The following is a 19,195-nucleotide window of genomic DNA, read 5'->3' as shown; positions in this document are numbered from 1 at the left end:
TGGAAGTGCCCATGGACCCATGACCTGGATGTGTTCACGCCATTCCTCAACAGCTATCTCATTCACCTGCTGCAGCAGACTTCTGCCAAGATACCCTCGGTGTGAATGAACTGCCACTTGGGCTCACGTGACACAGGAAACCCGCTCAGCATTTACACCCTAGGAAGCAGTGTTGGCAGGGGGTGAGACACAGGTAGCTGAGTGGAGCTGCAAAGGCTGAAAGAGGATGAGAGAAAATCCCACACACTGGGGTGGCTGTGATCTGACCTCTTAAATTGTATGTAAGGATTAATAAAGTTTTACGCAAACCTCAGAAAGAGAAAGAACAACATGGCCGTGAGATTCTCACCCACGGCAGTGACAAAGTAATTTTGAAGTATTATCACACTCAAAATGATGGTTAGAAATCAAGTGGTGGTGGTCACTCTTAAGAGAAATGATTGTTTGACCTGGACAGTAAAATCCTGCATTTCACTCTGCTCGCTCTTGTATGTCAGGTTCTGTTTGGACTGGTTACTGGTACGGAGAACCAGTTCACCCCCTGCAGCAGTATGTTCAACTGCCAGGAAGCCCCTAACATCCTGCCACTGGCTTCAAGTCAGATCAGGTGAATCAGATCCTGAGAACATTCACTGGGCCCCAAGGCTGCCCCTTCGCGCCACTGAAATTCTTCCTCTCCTCCTGGAGGTTTGGCCTGCTTCCACTGAGCATGACGAGCACGTGGAAGGCTAAGTCCACCAGCAAAAGCATTGAAACAAAAGCCCAGGTTAGTGCCCAGGAGGTTCTTTCCTACTGATCCTGTCCCACACCACCCAGTCAACTCCCTGTGAAGTAACTGATAAAGAACTGGATGACAAAATGCACTAATGCTGCTTTTAATGGCGGCGCAATAGAGAAATACAAGGTTTTACTAGCTTGAACCAATAGAAGATTTAACATATGCCCATTGACACTACCAAGTAGCAGTATAATAGAAATGTATCCCACACTGCAAGGCTGTAGACGATGTGCAAACAGGATGAAGATGGTTTCTTGCATTGAGTAAGAAGGGTAACTGCAAGCCCAGCATTGAGTGTACTAATTTGGAGAAAATCCTTTTGTCCTGGTGATGGTTTCACCTTCTATATCTTTTAGTTGAGTGGGAAATGAGTTTGCTTCCTCCATTTTTACATTTTCTTAATACACATTTTGTTTCAGTAGGGTGCCATCCATTAAGCCTGAAGGAGTCATCCTGGGTGTTTCTGAATTGTGTTATATACAGGTCTGATTGAGAGCTCAGCTTGTCTTAAGAGCATTCAGTTGTTGTTTCTTTTATTGTTAGACAAAAATGTTAGCAACATGTCCTTTCCATATTCCCTGCCATCAAACCCATTAAGATCCAAAGTTCTTGTCAAACATCTGGTTTTAAAATCAGGGTGAGAGTTAGTAAAGAATTTTAAAAAAGATAAAAAACTCTTTGTCAAAACCCCATGCTCTTTAAGCATGGCCTGTGCTGTAACTATTCCCCCATAACACTAGTTTCCACATCCCGCTACTGGCCTTTATATTCTATCCATATTAGAGGAACAGACTGTGGAAACTGGGTGAATCTTACTCTCTTCTGGAACAGTCTTCATTTTCAAGATTTGAGTTGTCAGGTAACAGAACCCCATGCTGTTCCCCACATCCTTTTCAACCCTGACAAAGAGCAAAGTCCTCTTACTAGAGGCATCCAAGCATCTCAGCTGGGCTGTGTGTGCAGTGTGGTTTCCAAATGGAGGGGCATGGACTGCAGTGCAGAGGGAGCAGAAGGGGAGCAGGCAGAGGCTTCCGGTGGACTCTAAGGCACTTCCTCTATATCCAATGGCAGGCTGGCCCCCTGGCACTCTCCTCTTCAGACAGCTCATCAGTGAGAAAGATGAAACATCCTCACCTTCATTATTCAAACTTGGCTGGCTCTCAGGTATGACAAAATAACACAGGAACATGCCCATGTCCTTAAATACTCCTGTATTGTTTTCTGGACAGTGCCTCTGCTCACTTCTAAGCCATACAATTCCAGAGTCAGTAATGGAATGTGGTCCCCTAGTCCTGTTGGGGGGGGGGGATGACTTCACTGTTTGTTACTGTGGACATCAGTTCGGCTAGCTTATGCTTTATCAGCATTCATCTATGCCTTAGCTATTGACACTACAAGATGGAATGATGTAAGGTCACATAAGCTGCTGGTACAACTTACAAGCTTGAAGTAGGACAAAAAGTCATCACATATTCTTTGACTTTCAGAACCGTGCAGTATTTTCTAGTAAAGTCTGAAGTGCAGACTCTGGAGGAATAGTGATGTAGAAGTTATCTGGCTATCCAAGAGTCTGAAGGACATTCTCCCTGGAAGTACAAATATATAACAAAGAGTGGAGACCGTCACTAGGGAGGGTGCTTCACTTCCACAGTAAATTGGATCTGATTGTTCTGTTAAAACAGACAGAGTACTTTCCATAGGATGTCTATATACTAAGAGGTAGTATGGCAATTAATTTCAGTGCAAGACTGAATCAAGCTTCCTATCTTTTGGAAAACGAGTTTTTTCATGGAAACTAGATACTCTTCCCTAGTTTACTGAATTAAAAAAATTGAAGATCCCGCACTTTTAAAAGATCCTTTTACATAAAGTAGAACTTCTAGGTGACCGATTGAAAAATCAGTCTGAATTGGACACACTATGGATGCGACACACAGATGAAATTTCCTCACACCACTACCTTGACATGGATCATACCCTCCCTCAAAAGAATCCTATAAAAAATTGCTTCGAAGCCCCTTTGAAATTGCAATAGTGCAGCAGAACCACAAGTAAACAATTGCCTGTTAACCTGTTATTTCAAATAGACTGAAAAGCCAACAGGCAGGTTTTTCTGTGTGCAATTTTTCAAAACAAATCCTAAGTTGAAGTATCAAATCTGCACAGCACTGTCCCTTCACAGAAGGTAAGAAACTTCTGGTGCATCATGTCAGAGGCCGTCCTCGGTGCTGTAGGCTGTGAAAGTGGGCCTCCTTCAGGGTCTGGTTGATGTGGAAGTAAGGGCCTTGGCACAGGGCAGACTGCTCAGGCATGGGCTGAGGAGTGTTGGGGCTGGATCCGGGCATGACCTGGCTTAAGCCGCTCTCTGGCCCACTAGCCCGGTCTGGGCTATGGATGCTGGTGCTGCTGCTCCCGCCACTGTCACTGCTCGAAGACTGGAAGAAAAAGGAAGAACCAGGGTCAGCCTATCTTGCTGCATAAGAGCTTTACTGTGGCTTAACATACAACACCCTGTTGAGTCTTCCTACTCTGGGGCCAGAGATTTAGCTCAGTGGTGCTGCCACCTGCCTCGCAAGTGCAAGGTCCTGAGTTTGATCCCCGGTACCAAAATAAATATATAAATACATACATACATACAAAAGAGTCTTCCTACTCTGGCACAAGCATGGATTCTGGGCCTCAAGGTAAATTTATAAGGCATATTCATATATGACACTGCGTTCTACCCTCACAACTATCTTGTTGGATTGAGTGGGATGGATTAGCCCCATGACACAGTGTATCTGGATTTAAACAGAGACCTTCCAAATCCACACTGTTCAACTATGTTTCCTCAAAAAGACGTCCTACCCAGAAAGTAAGTTCTAGCATGATTTTAGAAGAGATATCCCCTGAAAATGAGCCCTACTGCATCTTCTGGCCCAAACCTTAATGGGTTTTACCCTATGACAGACAGAAAGGGGTTCACCTTCATGGGGTTTCTCTTCTAAAGTCATCCTACAATTTTTTCGGACAACTTCAGTCCACCTCAGTTGGGTGTGATGGCAAACGCTTCGAGTCCCAGCACTCTGGGAGGCTGAGCCTGGGGGATCACAAAGTGGGACCCCAGCGTGGGTGACTTAGTGACTTACACCTTGTCTCACAATAATAAGAGGTTGGGAGTATGTAGCGTAGTGGGAAGATCCTAGGTTCATTTCCCAGTACCACCAAAAAAGTAAATAAATAATAACTACAACTTAACTCCTTTACTCATCTCTCTACCTGCTGTTACCATCCATTCTAATACTTTCTACTCATCAAAGAAGAAACTACTCAGCCTCTTAGGAAAAGTGACACAGTATTTTTTTTGAAGTGTCTTCCGTAACAAATAAGATGGATTCCAGTGATACGATTAAAAACTAAAAACCTATGCCACATTTGTGATCATCTCATCCTAGACACCCATGTTGGCCTCTAACTTGTGGCAATCTACCTGCCTCAGCCTCCTGAGTGCTAAAATCACAGGCAGGTGGCACGATGTCCAGCTTTAGTTATCCTAAAGAAGTTACTATTCAGAAAGTTGCTGTCCCTAATCAAAGCAAGTCACTCAGAAATCTCTGCCTTCTGACACTAGGATTCTAAAAACAGAAGGTAATGCCAAGGACCCTTTTCACAATTATGATTTTTATAATTTTAACACTGCATTTGAATAGCAGTTCCCTTCTCTATGACTCAACACAATACTGGAAGGAATCGATGCACAAGAAAGTTAAGATTATAATGATTTGGTATATATTTTTTTCAAATGTGTCCCTTTCATACATCCAAATTTATGTTCTCTTAAAGACAGACTTTGGTTTTCAGATACATATACTTATAACTATGTAAAGTCCATATATATAAGACTTAAAAAAGAGTTCACAGTAGTTATGTCAGAATGGAAGGATTATAACTACTTATTTTTTCTACCCCTTATATAACTTTTTTCAATGTGGGTGTTATATACTTTCATTGTAAAAATAAATTTACATAAAATGTTTCCAGATACATAATGTGATTTTTAAAGCCTAGCTCTATCCATTGTTGGGAGCCATTCTACATGATTTGGGGAAATCCCCTCATAATTAATTATGATTAGGGCTGTGTGGGGCCTAATGTCCTTGCCCACGAGCTGGCTATGGCATGCGGGAAAAGTAACTCCATGTGCCTCGGTCACAGCTCATTGAGGCCTCAATGGTCCCGATGCTGTGACACTCAAGGGCAAGAGCACATCATCTGAAGATATCCTGGTTCTTCAAAAGCTGAGTAGTAATCAAAGAGAGAAAGGTTTCACCTGGGGAGGGACAAATTCCTTATCAGCTTAACTCCCACCTACTATTTTAAGAATGTTTTGCTCATCTCACATCCTCATCAACAGAAGATCTTCATTGACTTAAGATCCTCCTCAGCATAAGCTCATGTCTCCTCCTATGATTAACGCCACCCTCTGAGTCACCTGATACTCCCTCCAATTATTGTATGAACCCACTAAAGAGTGGCAAGCTTGGAGAGTCTTTGTCAGTATGTCAGCTGCTTTTTAAAATAATTTTTTTTAGGAGAGACAAAGTCTAACAGTGTAGTTCAGGCTGGCCTTGAACTATGTAGCCCAGGCTGGTCTTTGAACTCGTGGTGATCCTCCTGCCTCAACCTCCCAAGTGCTAGAATTACAAGCATGTGCCACCATACCTGGCTTAAAATGTTTTTCTTTAAGGTAATGTGTACACCAAAAATAGTCTGGAAGGGTGGATATATATGGCAAAATGTTTCAAATTTGGATCTTTTATTTTACTTTTTTTGGTCTTTATTATACTTTTAATATTTTTATTTTCTATAGCTTCTATGAAAAAAATTTTTTGAGGACAAAAATTAATCATGAGTAGGTAAACTAAAGAATGCTACTACAGAGCTAGGTAAGGTCTTTAAGTACTTCTAAATTTAAGACTGAGCAAAAAAATGTATTTATTGTTCCTGTTAGGAAGATGTCAGGAAGTCTATTTTACCTCTTATCTACTTAAGAACTTCTAGCTTTGCAGCAGTGACAAATTCCCCAGAAGAACAAGCCTCTCATAGTCTCCTTCATCCCTCTCTAGAAGAGAAGACGAAACACAAACAGTGCCTAGCACAGAGCCCCAAACCCTACCACACAAACGCGAAAGGCCCAAGACAGTAGAAACCATCAAGTGTTAACCAGGAACACACAGTAGTGGTTTTGCCGCTCGCTGCTCTGCTGTCCTCTCCCAACCTACAGAAAGGGCAAGGCTGCCAGAGAGATGGTGCTTTAGAAGGAAGCAGTACTCAATATGGTAAAACAGAAAAAAAAAGAAGGAAGCAGTACTAAAAACAGCCTAAATTGGGATGTGTTGGAAACCATCCCAAAATACACATTTCAGATATTTAAAAACAAAAATATCTAAAGCTACCTGTAATCCCAGCCCTCAGGAGGCTGAGGCAGGAGGATCACTTCCAGTTCGAGGCCAGCCTGGGCCACATAGTTCAAAGCCAGCCTGAACTACACAGTGAAACTCAAAAAAAAAAAAACAACCCACATCTAAAGCTGCTCCAATTGTGGTCATGTGTATTAAGCAGGTCAATGATACTTTTAAGCTAATAAAAAAGCATCTACATAAGACTTTGTGTTATTTTAATACATGTAAAATGTTAATTGCTGCCATCAAAGCTAAAAACAATCCATTTCTTTCAAAGACACTGGTTGTTTCCTGCCAGTTCAGGCTGGGCCGCCCACTACTAATGAGGCTTTGGGAACCTCACAATCCACAGGTGGACCAGGATTTGCCGAATTGAGGGTAAAACCCATTGGTGTGTAGCATAACAGTAAGGACAACTATCCCATGAAGCCCTTCTTCAAGGATTCACAAATACATCTGTTATGTCCTGGGTCACAGATTTCTTTGAGCAGGGGTAAAAAAGTTCAAAAGTTACTAGGATCGATCTTAACACTGTTAGCCACCAAAAGGGTTCTGCTTTCTGAGATAAAGGAAAGACTTATTTACTGTTTACTTCAAATGCATAAAAACAAATTTTGGGCCAGGGATTTAGCTCAGTGGTTCTGCCGCTTGCCTCGAAAGCACAAGGACCAGATACCAAAAAAAAAAAAACAAAATCCCTGAAATTTTACTCTCCACCAGTGCCTTAGACATACAAAGAAGCTAAACTGTTTCTGTCTTCTAAAAGCAAAATTAGAAAAAAAAAAATCACATTTCTCCCAACTTGGTGACAGTTTAATATAATATTATTTGAGGTGGGAAATCACTATTCAATAGTGCACGGTTCTGAAAGTTAAAACTGCTATCCTAGTATAGATAGAAGCATTTTTACCTTGTTGGAGCTGTTTTTGAAGACAGTAAATTCTTTAACCAAAGAGAAAAGAAAACCCAAAAATCCGGGGACTGAGAACAACCCACCAAGTAAGAATCCTACAATAGGTATGATTGCAGGGCATGGCAGCCCAAGCCTGTAATCCCAGCACTTAGGAGGCTGAGGCAGGAGGATTGCCTGCTGAGACCAGCCTGGGCTACACAGAAAGTTCAAGGCCAGCCTGAAATGCACACTGTCTCAAAAAAAAAAAAAAAAAAAAATGGGTGTGATACTACACATCTGTAATCCCAACCTTCCAGAGGCTGAGGAAGGAGGATCATGCTTTCCAAGCCAGCCTCAGCTACACAGAGAAACATCCTTTAAAAAAACAAAATCCCGGTCAGGGATTTAGCTCAGTGGTTCCGCCGCCTGGCCCACCGCCTGCCTCACAGGTGGAAGGACCTGAGTTCAATCTCTGGTACCAAAAAAAGCAAAAAACAAAATCCTAGCCTCAAGATCCTGATTCCTTACAGAGGCTCATCAATTTATCCAAATTGACAGTTACAAAGCTCATGTTCTTTTCTTTTAATTGTTCATTCAGGGTTAGTGTTGAATATGACCGGGACATTTTCATGATAAATTACTAGTCAATAAGATTTTAGTTAAAAATGTGAAATAAATATCCCCTGCAAATCCATGAATCCAAGCAAAACAAAATTAAACTGATGAAGACTCCAGCCACAGAGCTCTCTACACAATGTGCAAATGGAACTGGTAAGAGTCCTATTTTGGGGTTGGGGGCATAGCACTTGCCTAGCATCCATGAGCCCTGGTTCAATTCCCAGTACCAGGTATCCTGTTTTGAAGATCTATACAAAGAGGGAGGAGGGGTCTGTGTTTGCTTAGGCAATAATGAAGTGTACCTTTAATGAAGTGTATCCTTTAACTTTAGACACCTAAAGGAGATATAGAAGAAAACTCCTGATGCAGTTAATTTTGGAATCGTCCGTGAGCTTCTATAAAGATGGTACATCCCAGGGCTCTAACTCATGACTATGCTTGGCAAACAGCAGGGCACAATTTGTTCTCATGTCCAACTGCTATCCAAACAAATGTCTGTATGCCTACTACGTACAAGGGGGCCCTTCACTGGGGCTGCGCCATCAATCCATAAATGTTTACTGCGCTTAATCAAGAGGAGAATAGTGGCAATGCATCACTGATAACCAGTCTGTGGCTACTGCAGTGACAGGAACCCAGAGATGCATGCTGTCTGAGCACTGAGAAGCTCTTGAATGAAGGGTATCTCTTCTAGACCTAGAAAGATGAGGAAGAGTTCCAATAGGCAGGAGGTGGCAAAGTGGGAGAACAAGAACAAACCCAGAAAAGAAAGGTGTGCTCTGGAGAGTAATGTCTAGTAAAAGTGTTGTACAGCTGGAGTCACAGCAGGAGGAGCTGCTAAGAGAAAAAACATACATGAAAGGTTTACAGCCACATTTCACTCCACTGACCTGGGGGAGCCACAACGTGTGGTTAGTAGCAGGCGCGCAGTAAAGGTATGCGGAGAGAAAAGACCACTGGTAAGCTTTGCAAGAAGGAAGCAGGACTGAGAGGAAAGGCCTATGAGAAGAACCCATAGAGGCTGCACACAGGCAAAGAAAGCTGGGGATGAAGGGACAAAGAGAAGCTGAGGGAAAATAAGGCAGACAGAAGATTAGTTAGGAAGAGGAGAAAAAAGCACATTAGTAGGACAGTGAAGACCCAGTGGATAAGAATCTGAGGAGACCAATCTGAAGAATGTGGAGAAGGAAGAAGTACTAGAAAAGGCTTGCCTTCAGAGAATGTACTGCAGAAATGCAGAGGGGCATTCCATTCTCCTTGGCAGAGAGATATGCTTAAGTTGTGAAGCCGAGGCCAGGACAACAGAAGTTCATTTTCTTAGTCTACAGGGCTCACCATTATTCACCAGAGACAAAGAACTCCTGGTGCCCCAGCTAGGCCTGCCTTTTATTTTTCTGGGTGTGAAGTCAGTTTAAAAGATAACTCATTTATACGCATGGCAGAAACAAAATGACTCTAAACATTATCTGTATGAATAACCTTTAGAAAGCTGCCCAGGAAGGACTAATTGCTGAAGTCTGTTTCACAAAAACAGAACCAGAATATATGAGTGTCTTTATTATCTAGAGCAATATGCTTTTTCCTCAATTAGAAAAAGAGACCAGCACAGTTATTTTCATCTTCTTTTACCTCCATCTCCCCATTCACTGGTGCTTTTAATTTACATAAACTGTAAAACAAAACAAAAAAAGAAACCTCACCCACAGTATACACCATTTCTGTAGTCTAAATGAAGTTTTCATTCTAAGGCTGCTGCAGGATCTGGATTAAATGTGAGAGATGAGTTTAGACAAGTCTATTAGAACATCTAATGTGCAAAATAGTATGTTAGTGCTCAATAATCTCAGAGAGCTGCAGGTCTGCTAACACTGATGAGATTCTAAGATTCCACGTTCATGCAGTGGGTTAACTAAAACCACTTTGTAAAGAAGCAAGAGAGAAAATGCAGGTGATAACTTTTCTGTCTCTATGAATAAATAACACCCTTTCTGTACCTGTTTTCCTTTAAAAGGTGAAGTTAGAGCACATACTGTATTTTAAATGCCTTCCTAACTAAATATTGTTATCTATCACTTCATTTTGTTTAAATTTCCACAGGCCAACAAAAGTAACTCCTTCCTGTAGGAAAAGATGTGTGTGTATCTTTAGTACTTAACGATAAACATTAACAGGTACTTTCAACAGGAACCTGCTGGGGATGGCACGGTTCGCTGTGAGGCCGATGGCATGTGTTCCTCACATTTCAAGGCCTTCCACTGTGAGCAAAGTTTCCTAAGACATACAATGCAAATTAAACAGGACTGCTTCTCCATTCTGAATGGGTCTTTCCAAGTTCATTTTCAGGTGGTGAGGGTATGATCCCAGCTACATGAGAGGCTGCAGGAGGAAGACCTCATGCTTGAGGACAGCCTGGGCAATCTGACAACAGTTTCAAAACAACAAGGCCTTGGCTTCAAACTCCAGCACCACACATACACACATAAAACCCTCAAGTTTTTCCCAAAAGAAATTTTGCCAAAATAGTTCTGTCCCTTAGCATGTACCTACTATGCTAAAGCAGATTAAAAATAAGAACAGATAAAACTTAAGAGCTTTTTTCCCTTGGGATGGAGGGTGTCTCACTACATAGTTCAGACAGGCCTTGAACTCACTATGTATCCCAAGCTGGCCTGGAACTTATAGCAATCCTCCTGCCTCCTGCCACCATGCCCAGCTTTAAAATACCATTTTTTGGGCCAGGGATTTAGCTCAGTGGTTTCGCCACCTTCTGCGCATGTGCAAGGACCCGAGTTTGATCCCTGGTACCAAAAAAAAAAAACAAAACATTTTTTAAAATTAGGCTAAACATTCCCATTATCACTTAAATTCAGACTTTAAAAAAAATCACCTAACAATTCTCAGTTAAAACAAATGGATTTATAGAATCCTAATTTTAAGGACACATGGATCCACTGGTTCTATTATCTTGTTGTCATGCTTCTCCATGACCACTAAGAATACTCTTCAAATTTAGTACTTTTTTTTTTCTTCCAGTATCAGGGATCGAACTCAGTACCTTGCACTTGCTAGGCAGGTGTGGATCCACCGAGCTACATCCCTGACCCTAGTACTGTATTATTAACATCCAAAATTTTCCCCTTCTCCCAGAGGCAAGAAAAAGCCACAGGCTGTTCTAAGTAAACCACTTCTATTTTATCTCCACTTCCCTCTATCTGATGTTGTATCACAGTCCTCTGAAAAATCAAAAAGGTAATGATGGAAAGTTATGGTAAAGGTAAGGAGAAAAACCTTAGATCTTTCTGTTGTAAAAAGGTACTGCTGGGCCGGGAATTTAGCTCAGTGGTTTCATCGCCTGCTGCGCAAGCGCAAGGACCCAAGTTTGATCCCCAGTGCCAAAAAAAAAAAGTACTGCTTTGGGCCAGGGATGTAGCTCAGTGGTACAGTGCCTGGCTGGCAAGCGTGAGGTTCTCAAAGGAATTCTTCATAATTTTGGAGAAAAATTGTTTCACAATTAAATCATGATTAGGACCTAGTTTTCCTGCCTACAGGCCATCTATGGTATGTACAGACAAAACTGCTGTTTTTGCCTCTAGTCACAGCTAAGACCTCAAAGGTCTGGTGATGCTGTGATGCTCCAGGGCAAGATTACCCCAGCTACAGACTTTCTGGAAAAAAACAAAACTTCATCTACATAGTTCCTCATTGTTCTAGGATTATCCTCACTGCCCCAAGTCATCTGCTACATTAGTTTCTTCCAATGTACTGTTGTACCGAATAGAGGTGTGCCAAGCTCGAGGTCTTTTGTTGTCTTCGCTGCCTAGAGCAGCACTGATCAGTCCCAAAGTTCAGCTTCTTCTGTAACTCTCATCTCTGTCTATATAGTAATTAATTTGCCTTCTGCTGTCATGGCTTGCAGGAGACTAGGACTTAATGCAAAGGTTCTAGTAACGTGCCCTTTCCCTGCTCCCTATAGCTCTGAATTCAATTCCTGGCACCAAACAAACAAACAAACAAAAAAAGGTATACTGCTTTTATTTATTGCAGTAAAAGTACTTTTCATAAGGCATATACCTAAGTATCACAAACTAGATTTACACAGAAATTCTATAAAGATATAAGTTAAATCTAGCCAGTTTCTACCCAGCCAAGTAACTGCCCAAGGGAAGAAAATATTGTTATCTTTGTACAGGACCTAAAAGGAAGACAAAGATGGATCAAACATTCACATCTTGCACACCTAATTTAGGTGTTAACTAACATCACCATCTGGAAAGCTTTACCAAAGGGGGTCAGGGAAATCCTGCACTAGTAAATTATACCTCAATTAAAAAAAAAAAACCACGCCAGGGATGTAGCTCAGTGGTATGGTACCTGCCTGGCAAGTGCAAGGTCCTGAGTTCAATTCCTGGTACCAAGAAAAAAAAAAAAAAAAAAAGACTAACTTATCAAAAAAATAAATGGTCTAGCCAGGTGTGGTGGTACACACCTGTAATCCCAGCACATGGGAGGCTGAGGCGGGGACTCTAAGTGAGCTGGAGGACAGCCTGGGCTACATAGTGAGTATAAGGTCAGCCTGACGACGAGACCTTGTCTCAAAAACAAAAACAAAAAAATTAAAACTGTTTTTCAGCTAATACCATACGTTCAATTATGTAGAAAAATATTTTCCAGCTAAAGATAAGTGGAAGCAAATTATTCTTCTGTTCCTATCTATGACTTGAGAGAAGCCCTGGACCTTGCTGCTCCTGGATATATTTAGCAGCCTTTCTGGACAGGTGTTCTGTCTTCTGTGAGACGACGCATACCACAGTCAGGAGGAAGTGGCTCAATAGCCAAGGCCTAGGGCGCAGCCCCTTCTCTGCCTTTTCCTGCCTGTGTATCTTTTGGCAAGTGACTTTATTTTCTGTGCCCCAGTTTCTCCTTTAAATAGTGAACATACGCTTTTCTTTTTTTTTTTTGGTACGGTGGATCGAGCTCAGGACCTTGCACTTGCAAGGCAGGCGGTGGCACCACTGAGCTAAATCCCCAGCCCTCTCTCCTTTGAATCAATATGAACATTACACAGCAGGATTTACATATAGGAAAGAAATAATGATGTTGATACCATGAAAGTAACTACACACTTTTAATGAATGGTCCTATAATTCAAAAGAATAATGGAAACGTCATTACTGTTATATAGTTTTATCATAAGATGTTCACGGCATCCTCTAATCTTTGATTTTCTTTCATCTCTGAGATTCCCCAATTATCTATCACATTAAACAAAAGCTCAATTACTTTTGTTAATCATAAAAAAAAGAAAATACAAAGCTGATGAGATTTTAAAAGGGAGAAATCTGTACTTGTTCTTTAATTGTTCCTGAATAATTGCTCCTACATAAGAGTTACTGATTTTCTTCCCTTTTAGGTGAGTGAGTTTGGATTGCTGGTTTAAAAATAAGACCCGGATACAGGTCAAATCCTATTACTGGGAAACTAACTGAAGTACAGTTTATTTTGGTGTATAAGAATTCTGCTATAGGTATGAATGAGGCTAGGAATCTTTCTCATTGTGGCATTTTTCCGCTACTGTGATAAACGTGGCATGAATGGCTTAGGAATCTTTCTCATTATGGCGTTTTTCCGCTACTGTGATAAACGTCAAGGGTCAAAATTTTTAGGTGCATAATTTAGTAGTAGCATTACTTTAATACTGGCTTCATTTCCTCACCATAGAGTAGCCTTTTAATTGCACAAAAATTTTCTGCCTAGTATGCATACTGAAGCACTCTTTTAGGAAACCAAAAACTTTAGCAAATATTTACCAATTCCCCAAGATGAATGTAATTTTTCATTGCAAACTTGTAAAAAAAGAAGTTGGCTGCTAAAATATACAATAGGGGTTCAAATATGGGCTTTCAAGGTCCATGAATAAGAATATACACAAGCACATACAGCTGCTGGAAAGGTATGTGACTTCCTTAAAAGGAGCAGCACCCAACTGTAAAAAGGGCTGAAACCACCGCAATCAAGAAAGCTCACTGTCATTTTTTGAATAAATGTATGTAATTTCACAGTGAAAAGTGGGTTTTTCAGCTCAAGCAGTGAAAACCACCAAGTCTGTGACCATGTGGACTTCGTACCTCTGTGTCCCAGGAATCCTGAAAGACAGGGTTTCTACTACTCCTTTTGCTCTGGGGTGGGAGATGATTATCTTCTTCATTGCCGTTCCTTCTCCTTTTCCTGAAATTAAAACACAAGAAGAAATAACAATCCAGTGATTGATCATTAGACTCCTATTATAAACCATGGAAACATATAAATTTGTCCTCTTGGCTGAAAAACAATTTACTATGAAACCCCAATAGGGTAAAGTTGGAAGCACATGGCCATCATGCCCATCATGGGGCAATAAGACCAAAAATATAAGATAGTGGCAGAAAGGTCAAACTTAAATTAGTAAGACTAATTTCTAAAGAGAAGCTTGACTTTAAATTTAAATGTCTGTGAGAAATAAAATAAGAATAGCTCAAGACATTAACACCTAACCATTCAAACTAGATTAGTGGCACCACGCCTGCCTTGCAAGCACAAGGTCCTGAGTTTGATCCCCTGTACCAATCAAAAAAAAAAAATAAAAAATTTTAAAACCCCAACAAATTACCTAACTTCACTTTTACTCCCTTTCACATGACAACATTTAAGAGAACAGTATAGCTCCAGTTGCCTATTTGCCTTGAAAATCTTTGCCTCACAAAATATCAAAGGTTTGTGGTAGTCTCTAATCTTTAGGGTTTGTTTGTTTATTTATTTATTTTGAGACAGGGTCTATGTGGCGCAGGCTGGCCTCCAGGGATCTCCTGCCTCAGCCTCCAGAGTGCTGGGATTATAGATATGTATGCCACCACACCCAGCTAAGTACTGTTAGAATTTCTAAACCTCAATTAGGTGAGCCAGGCACGATGGTGCTCACCCATAGTCCCAGCACTAGGAGGCAGAGGCAGCAGGATCACTATAAATTCAAGGCCAGCCTGAATGACACAGCACAACCTTGACTCCAAAAACCTTGACTCCAATTAGGAAACAGAAATAAATTAGAGGAGGTATAAAGTCAAATCGCCTGGAACTGGACTGTCCAGCATGATAGCCACTGACCATATGGTTATTTAAATTTAAATAAACTAAAATTAAAATCCAGTTCCTAGGTCATAATAACTGCATTTCCAGTGCAACAGGGCCACATGTAGCTGGTGGCTGCCACAATGAAAAGCACGGAACATGAAAATCCCTTTCACTGCAGAAGGTTCCACTGGATATCACTGGCTAGAGGTTCATATATACAAAACAAAGCACAGCATCAATTATAATGAAAATGCTTAGTTTCAAAGTTCTAGAGACAAAAGGCTAGTCAGAGAAACAGCTGTTGGAAAGAAAATCTGGAGTACAAAGCACCTTCAATAGTTAGTAGATAATTTTCTATGTGAGTAGAGGCTTTTTTTTTTTTTTTTACAGGGTCTTTCTATGTAGCCCAGGCTGGCCTTGATTCATGATCCTTCTGCCTCCAGAGTCCTGGGATTATAGATACGCACCACCACACTTGGCCTATGACAGTCCCTTAATTCTAAAGTTTTAAATCGAAGTCTGGATATTGTAGAAATTCTCAGCTCAATTCCCTGTATTTTACAATTGTCTACATAATCTAACTTATTTATCAAATGAGTATGGACCCCAGTTTAGGTTTGGAATGATAAAAAGTGAATGTGTCCTTCTGATAATGCTTTGACCAACCAGCAATAGGCTACACCATTAACCTAATTCAACAGTCAGTTATTTGTAAAATAAGACCATATTTACTCTGTACCCTCGGAGAGTAATTACTTGCACATTTTTATGTACATGGACATTAATAGCTACATGAAGTTAATAATCATTTAACAGATGCACTATTATCATAAATCTGAACCAAGAACCTTCTACATCCATCCTAATATTTTGTTTTTCTTTTTCTTTTCTTTTTTTTTTTGGTACCGGGGATCAAACTTGAGTCCTTGCGCCTATGCAGCAGGCGGTGAAACCACTGAGCTAAATCCCCGGCCCCTTTTTTCTTTTTTTTGAGACAGGGTTTCATTTTGTAGTTCAAGCTGGCCTAGAACACAGTCTTCCTGCCTCAGCCTCCCAAGTGCTGGGATTACAGACGAGTGCCACCACATTCAACTCATCCATCCTAATGTGCTTAGAGAATTTACACAGGAATGTGCTATTATACCAAAGTAATGTCTGCTGGCAGCCAGTTGACAAACAGAAACTCATCAAATGGCAGTATGCTGTTACTGAGCTCTAATTTTATCAGTGTGTCAACAGCTGATTATGCTTTGGGCTGCTGAGTCACTTTAACCAAACTGAGAAGCCTGACCAAAATTTGCCATTTCCTCATTTATAATGGGGGACATCAAGGGCGTTGCATTGGAAAAAAGAAGTAAGAATAAAGATGGTCTGGTTTTGTGGATTTCAACTAAATTCTGGGAAAGTCACATAAAATATCCTTGCCCTGTATCCAGTTACATTATCTCTCTGGCCTACAGATGGCCCTCTTCTGTGGATGGTAATGGATTAAGAAGGCCTAGGGCCTGGAATTTAGCTCAGTGGTTCCAGCGCCTGCCATGCAAGGGCAAGGTCCCAAGTTTGATCCCTGGTACCAAAAAAAAGAAAAGAAAAGAAAAAAGGCCTACCAAATCTTTATTCTCCTTTTTCTAGGTTCCTAGCAAATTTCATCCTTGAAATATTCTGCTTTGAACAACCTATTAATAACTGGCCAGGTTATTGCTTCATGCTCAACTCTTATCAGTACACTCAGATTATAGCTTTTGACATTAATGCCATGACCAGATTATAATTTTGGCAGGCACCTTGAAATTGATTATATTCTCCACTCGGCATCTAAGTACAGATGATGGTTTGGTATCTGTTACTTTGCATAATGGTTGATCTCACCACTTTTTATCATTTCATTTCTCTCTAACCTTCCGGTCATCTTCTAGAGTCTAAGGAGAGAAGTAATCTTAAGAGTATGAAGACTGGTTTTCAAACTCTTTAACCCCCCCCCCTTTCATTAATATGTATTTGTGCTAAATAATACAAATATTCATCTTGGGGAACTGGTACATATACATAACACATCTTGATCCTTTTTACTTCCCCCTCCTCTCCCACTTTTTTCTTTTTGGTACCAAGGATCGAACTCAGGACCTTGCGCTTACAAGACGGGTGGTGGCACCACTGAGCTAAATCCCCAGCCCTCCCAAACTTTCTAAAAATCAGCATATACAAAAGTTAAAAATCTGTTATGAAACATGAACTCCTCGCCACACACCCACCTCTCTACAGCCATTGCAGTCTGTGGAAGAATCTGAAAAACCACCATCTTAGATCAACCTTTTATCTTAAAATTGAGGAGAGAGACCCAGAGACATGAACCAACTTGGAGATAGTAAGATAAGTGGAGCTGGCAGAGCTGGTCCATCACACTCCATGAAACAGGAGAAAAGCAGGCAAGAAAAGCCTGTCCAATCAATTCTTTCAGCATGAAGTTACCAGTATAAACATATTGAGATCATTTGTGTATGTACTAGATAAAAAGAATCTGCTATCAGGATAAACATGCTCAGGTTCTTTGTAAAAGGAATTTGTAAATAATAAACGGAATCGTTCTAAGAAATATTTAGACTTTTTCAGATATGAGACACAACATAGACTATCAGAAGTATAAGCTGGATTTGAGAAGCAGAAAAATGACAGTCAGATCAGGCTTACATCAGGCTTAAAAATGCTGATGTCATGTCTGTAATTGGGCCCTAATTTCAATTTGGCCTAATTCAAACCTTTAAACAATCTTGTTAATAATTGGCAAGATTACTGCTTCATGCTCCTCCCTATAGTACACTTAATTACACTTTTGGCATTAACGCCATGGACCAAGTTATAATTTCCGTGGGCACCTTATAATTTCAAATATAGCCCACTCTTCCTTTCTATATAAAGAGGCTTTATGTCCCAATTGCTACATGACCCAAATCAATAATTCAGCGTAGTTTGGGGATCCTAATTTTCACTACAGGACCAAATAACTTCAAGATGCTTTTGAGAACTTCAACCTTATGAAATAGTATTTTTTCAGGGAAAAGTCCTTATGGAAAGACTGTCAATTACATTCACAAGGAATAAGAAAGGCACTCTTAAGGTCCATCTTAAACCCGAAACTACAATGGAATAAAGGAAAGAGCAACAAACCCAAAAGATGCGGATAAATTGGATTATCTCTTAATGTGTTTTCTCATCAAAAAATTGACAAAATTGAACTTGGCGATCTACAGGTTTTCACTTCTTGGTCCACGGTGAAGGATCGTTCTAATTTGAAATAAAACTGATCTCCTTCACTATGGGGTAACTCATCCCAATTTTCTTCTCACCTTCTTGTAGAAGAAAATGGGGGGGGGGGGGGCTGTCCCAGATTGGTGTGGACTAATCCTTCGGTGAAGACCCAGGCCCTGACGGCCAGGCTCTGTAAAGAGCGCACCTCGTCTTGTAATCCGTTCTCAAACGGCTCCGCGTTCAAACAGTTTAGAATCCTGCCTGTTAATGCTACAGCTGAAAGAGGATCACAATCCACCTTGGTCATCTGCATTTCTGGGCTCACAACCGATCAGGGCAGTCCTTCGGCCTACCGTAAGCCCTCCCAGCTGCAGGGTAAAGCCCAACCCTCCTTCCTCCTGACCTTGGGGTGCCATCAGCTCCCGCCCAGCGTCCTCACAGGCACCTTAAGGGGATCCCTCTCCCGATCAGACATTTCTCCCATCCCCCCACCCGCCTAAATGTAGGACAGGGACGCTTAGGGCCAGCGTCTCTCTTCCGGAACAGGAGACCTCATTCCAAATAGGAAAAGATAGAGAAAAAGACGGAAAAGCTGGAGACCTGGACCCCGGAAAATCACTTCTCTGGCCACCTACAGGGGCCAGGTATCCGCTCACTCGCGCAGACCTCTCCTCTCCCCCTCAGACCGCAGAGCAGCCCAGACGCAATAGCGCAGGACCCAAGCTTCTCGGGGCCCCGCTTCGCGCACCCCTTCAGCTCCAACCCCAGATCTTCGGGTGCGGTGCCGGGGAAGAAACAGGTCCCTTCTCTCTTACCTGGGGCGGAGGCGCTCGCTCATCGCAGCTGGTGGAGAGGAGCGACGAGGCGCCGCTCCGCGCGAAGAGCGAAATGAGGGGCTTGTGTTCAGGCGGCCGCCACGCCCACCTCCTCGGCCCTTTGCTCTTGCCGCCGCACGGGTGGACTCGGCAGGCGGTGAATACCCCCTGCTCGGACCCGTACCACTGCTACTTCCGGCGTCTCCTCCGCGCCCCCCCATGTCACAACCGCCTTGGTACCACCCTCTTGCGCCTGCGCAGTCGCGCGAGGCCGGCCGCGCCGACCGTTAACCCCGCC

General features: G+C 41.7%; 1 protein-coding gene across 2 annotated transcripts; it reads right to left on the bottom strand.

Annotated features, from left to right (window-relative positions):
- Positions 1-859: 859 nt before the first annotated feature.
- On the bottom strand, positions 860-19,194 carry Vcf1 (VCP nuclear cofactor family member 1). Of its 2 annotated transcripts, none has more exons than XM_087208562.1 (3): positions 18,898-19,194; positions 13,858-13,875; positions 860-3,213 (listed from the first exon to the last, which is right to left on the bottom strand). In XM_087208562.1, the coding sequence occupies exons 1-3, from the start codon at positions 19,116-19,118 to the stop codon at positions 3,132-3,134; spliced, it is 321 nt and encodes a 106-aa protein (XP_087064688.1). In that variant the 5' UTR covers positions 19,119-19,194; the 3' UTR covers positions 860-3,131. The 2 variants fall into 2 exon arrangements, with proteins under 2 accessions (XP_087064688.1, XP_004860630.2); XM_004860573.4 differs by having other exon boundaries at positions 13,858-13,957; positions 18,898-19,141.
- Position 19,195: the final 1 nt, after the last annotated feature.

This window comes from Heterocephalus glaber, unplaced genomic scaffold (genome assembly GCF_053883595.1).
Source record: "Heterocephalus glaber isolate CG9 unplaced genomic scaffold, H.glaber_assembly_v1.0 deba00000937, whole genome shotgun sequence".
Taxonomy (NCBI): domain Eukaryota; kingdom Metazoa; phylum Chordata; class Mammalia; order Rodentia; family Bathyergidae; genus Heterocephalus; species Heterocephalus glaber.
This window is presented reverse-complemented; position numbering and strand designations above follow the sequence as displayed.

Excerpts from the sequence above, each read along its gene's own strand:
- Vcf1 (XM_004860573.4), bottom strand. The coding sequence starts at position 19,118 with ATGGGGGGGCGCGGAGGAGACGCCGGAAGTAGCAGTGGTACGGGTCCG. Across the intron at positions 13,958-18,897 it reads AGCGAGCGCCTCCGCCCCAG|GAAAAGGAGAAGGAACGGCA; the intron begins GTAAGAGAGAAG and ends TTTTAATTTCAG. Across the intron at positions 3,214-13,857 it reads AGGATTCCTGGGACACAGAG|TCTTCGAGCAGTGACAGTGG; the intron begins GTACGAAGTCCA and ends TTTTTCTTCCAG.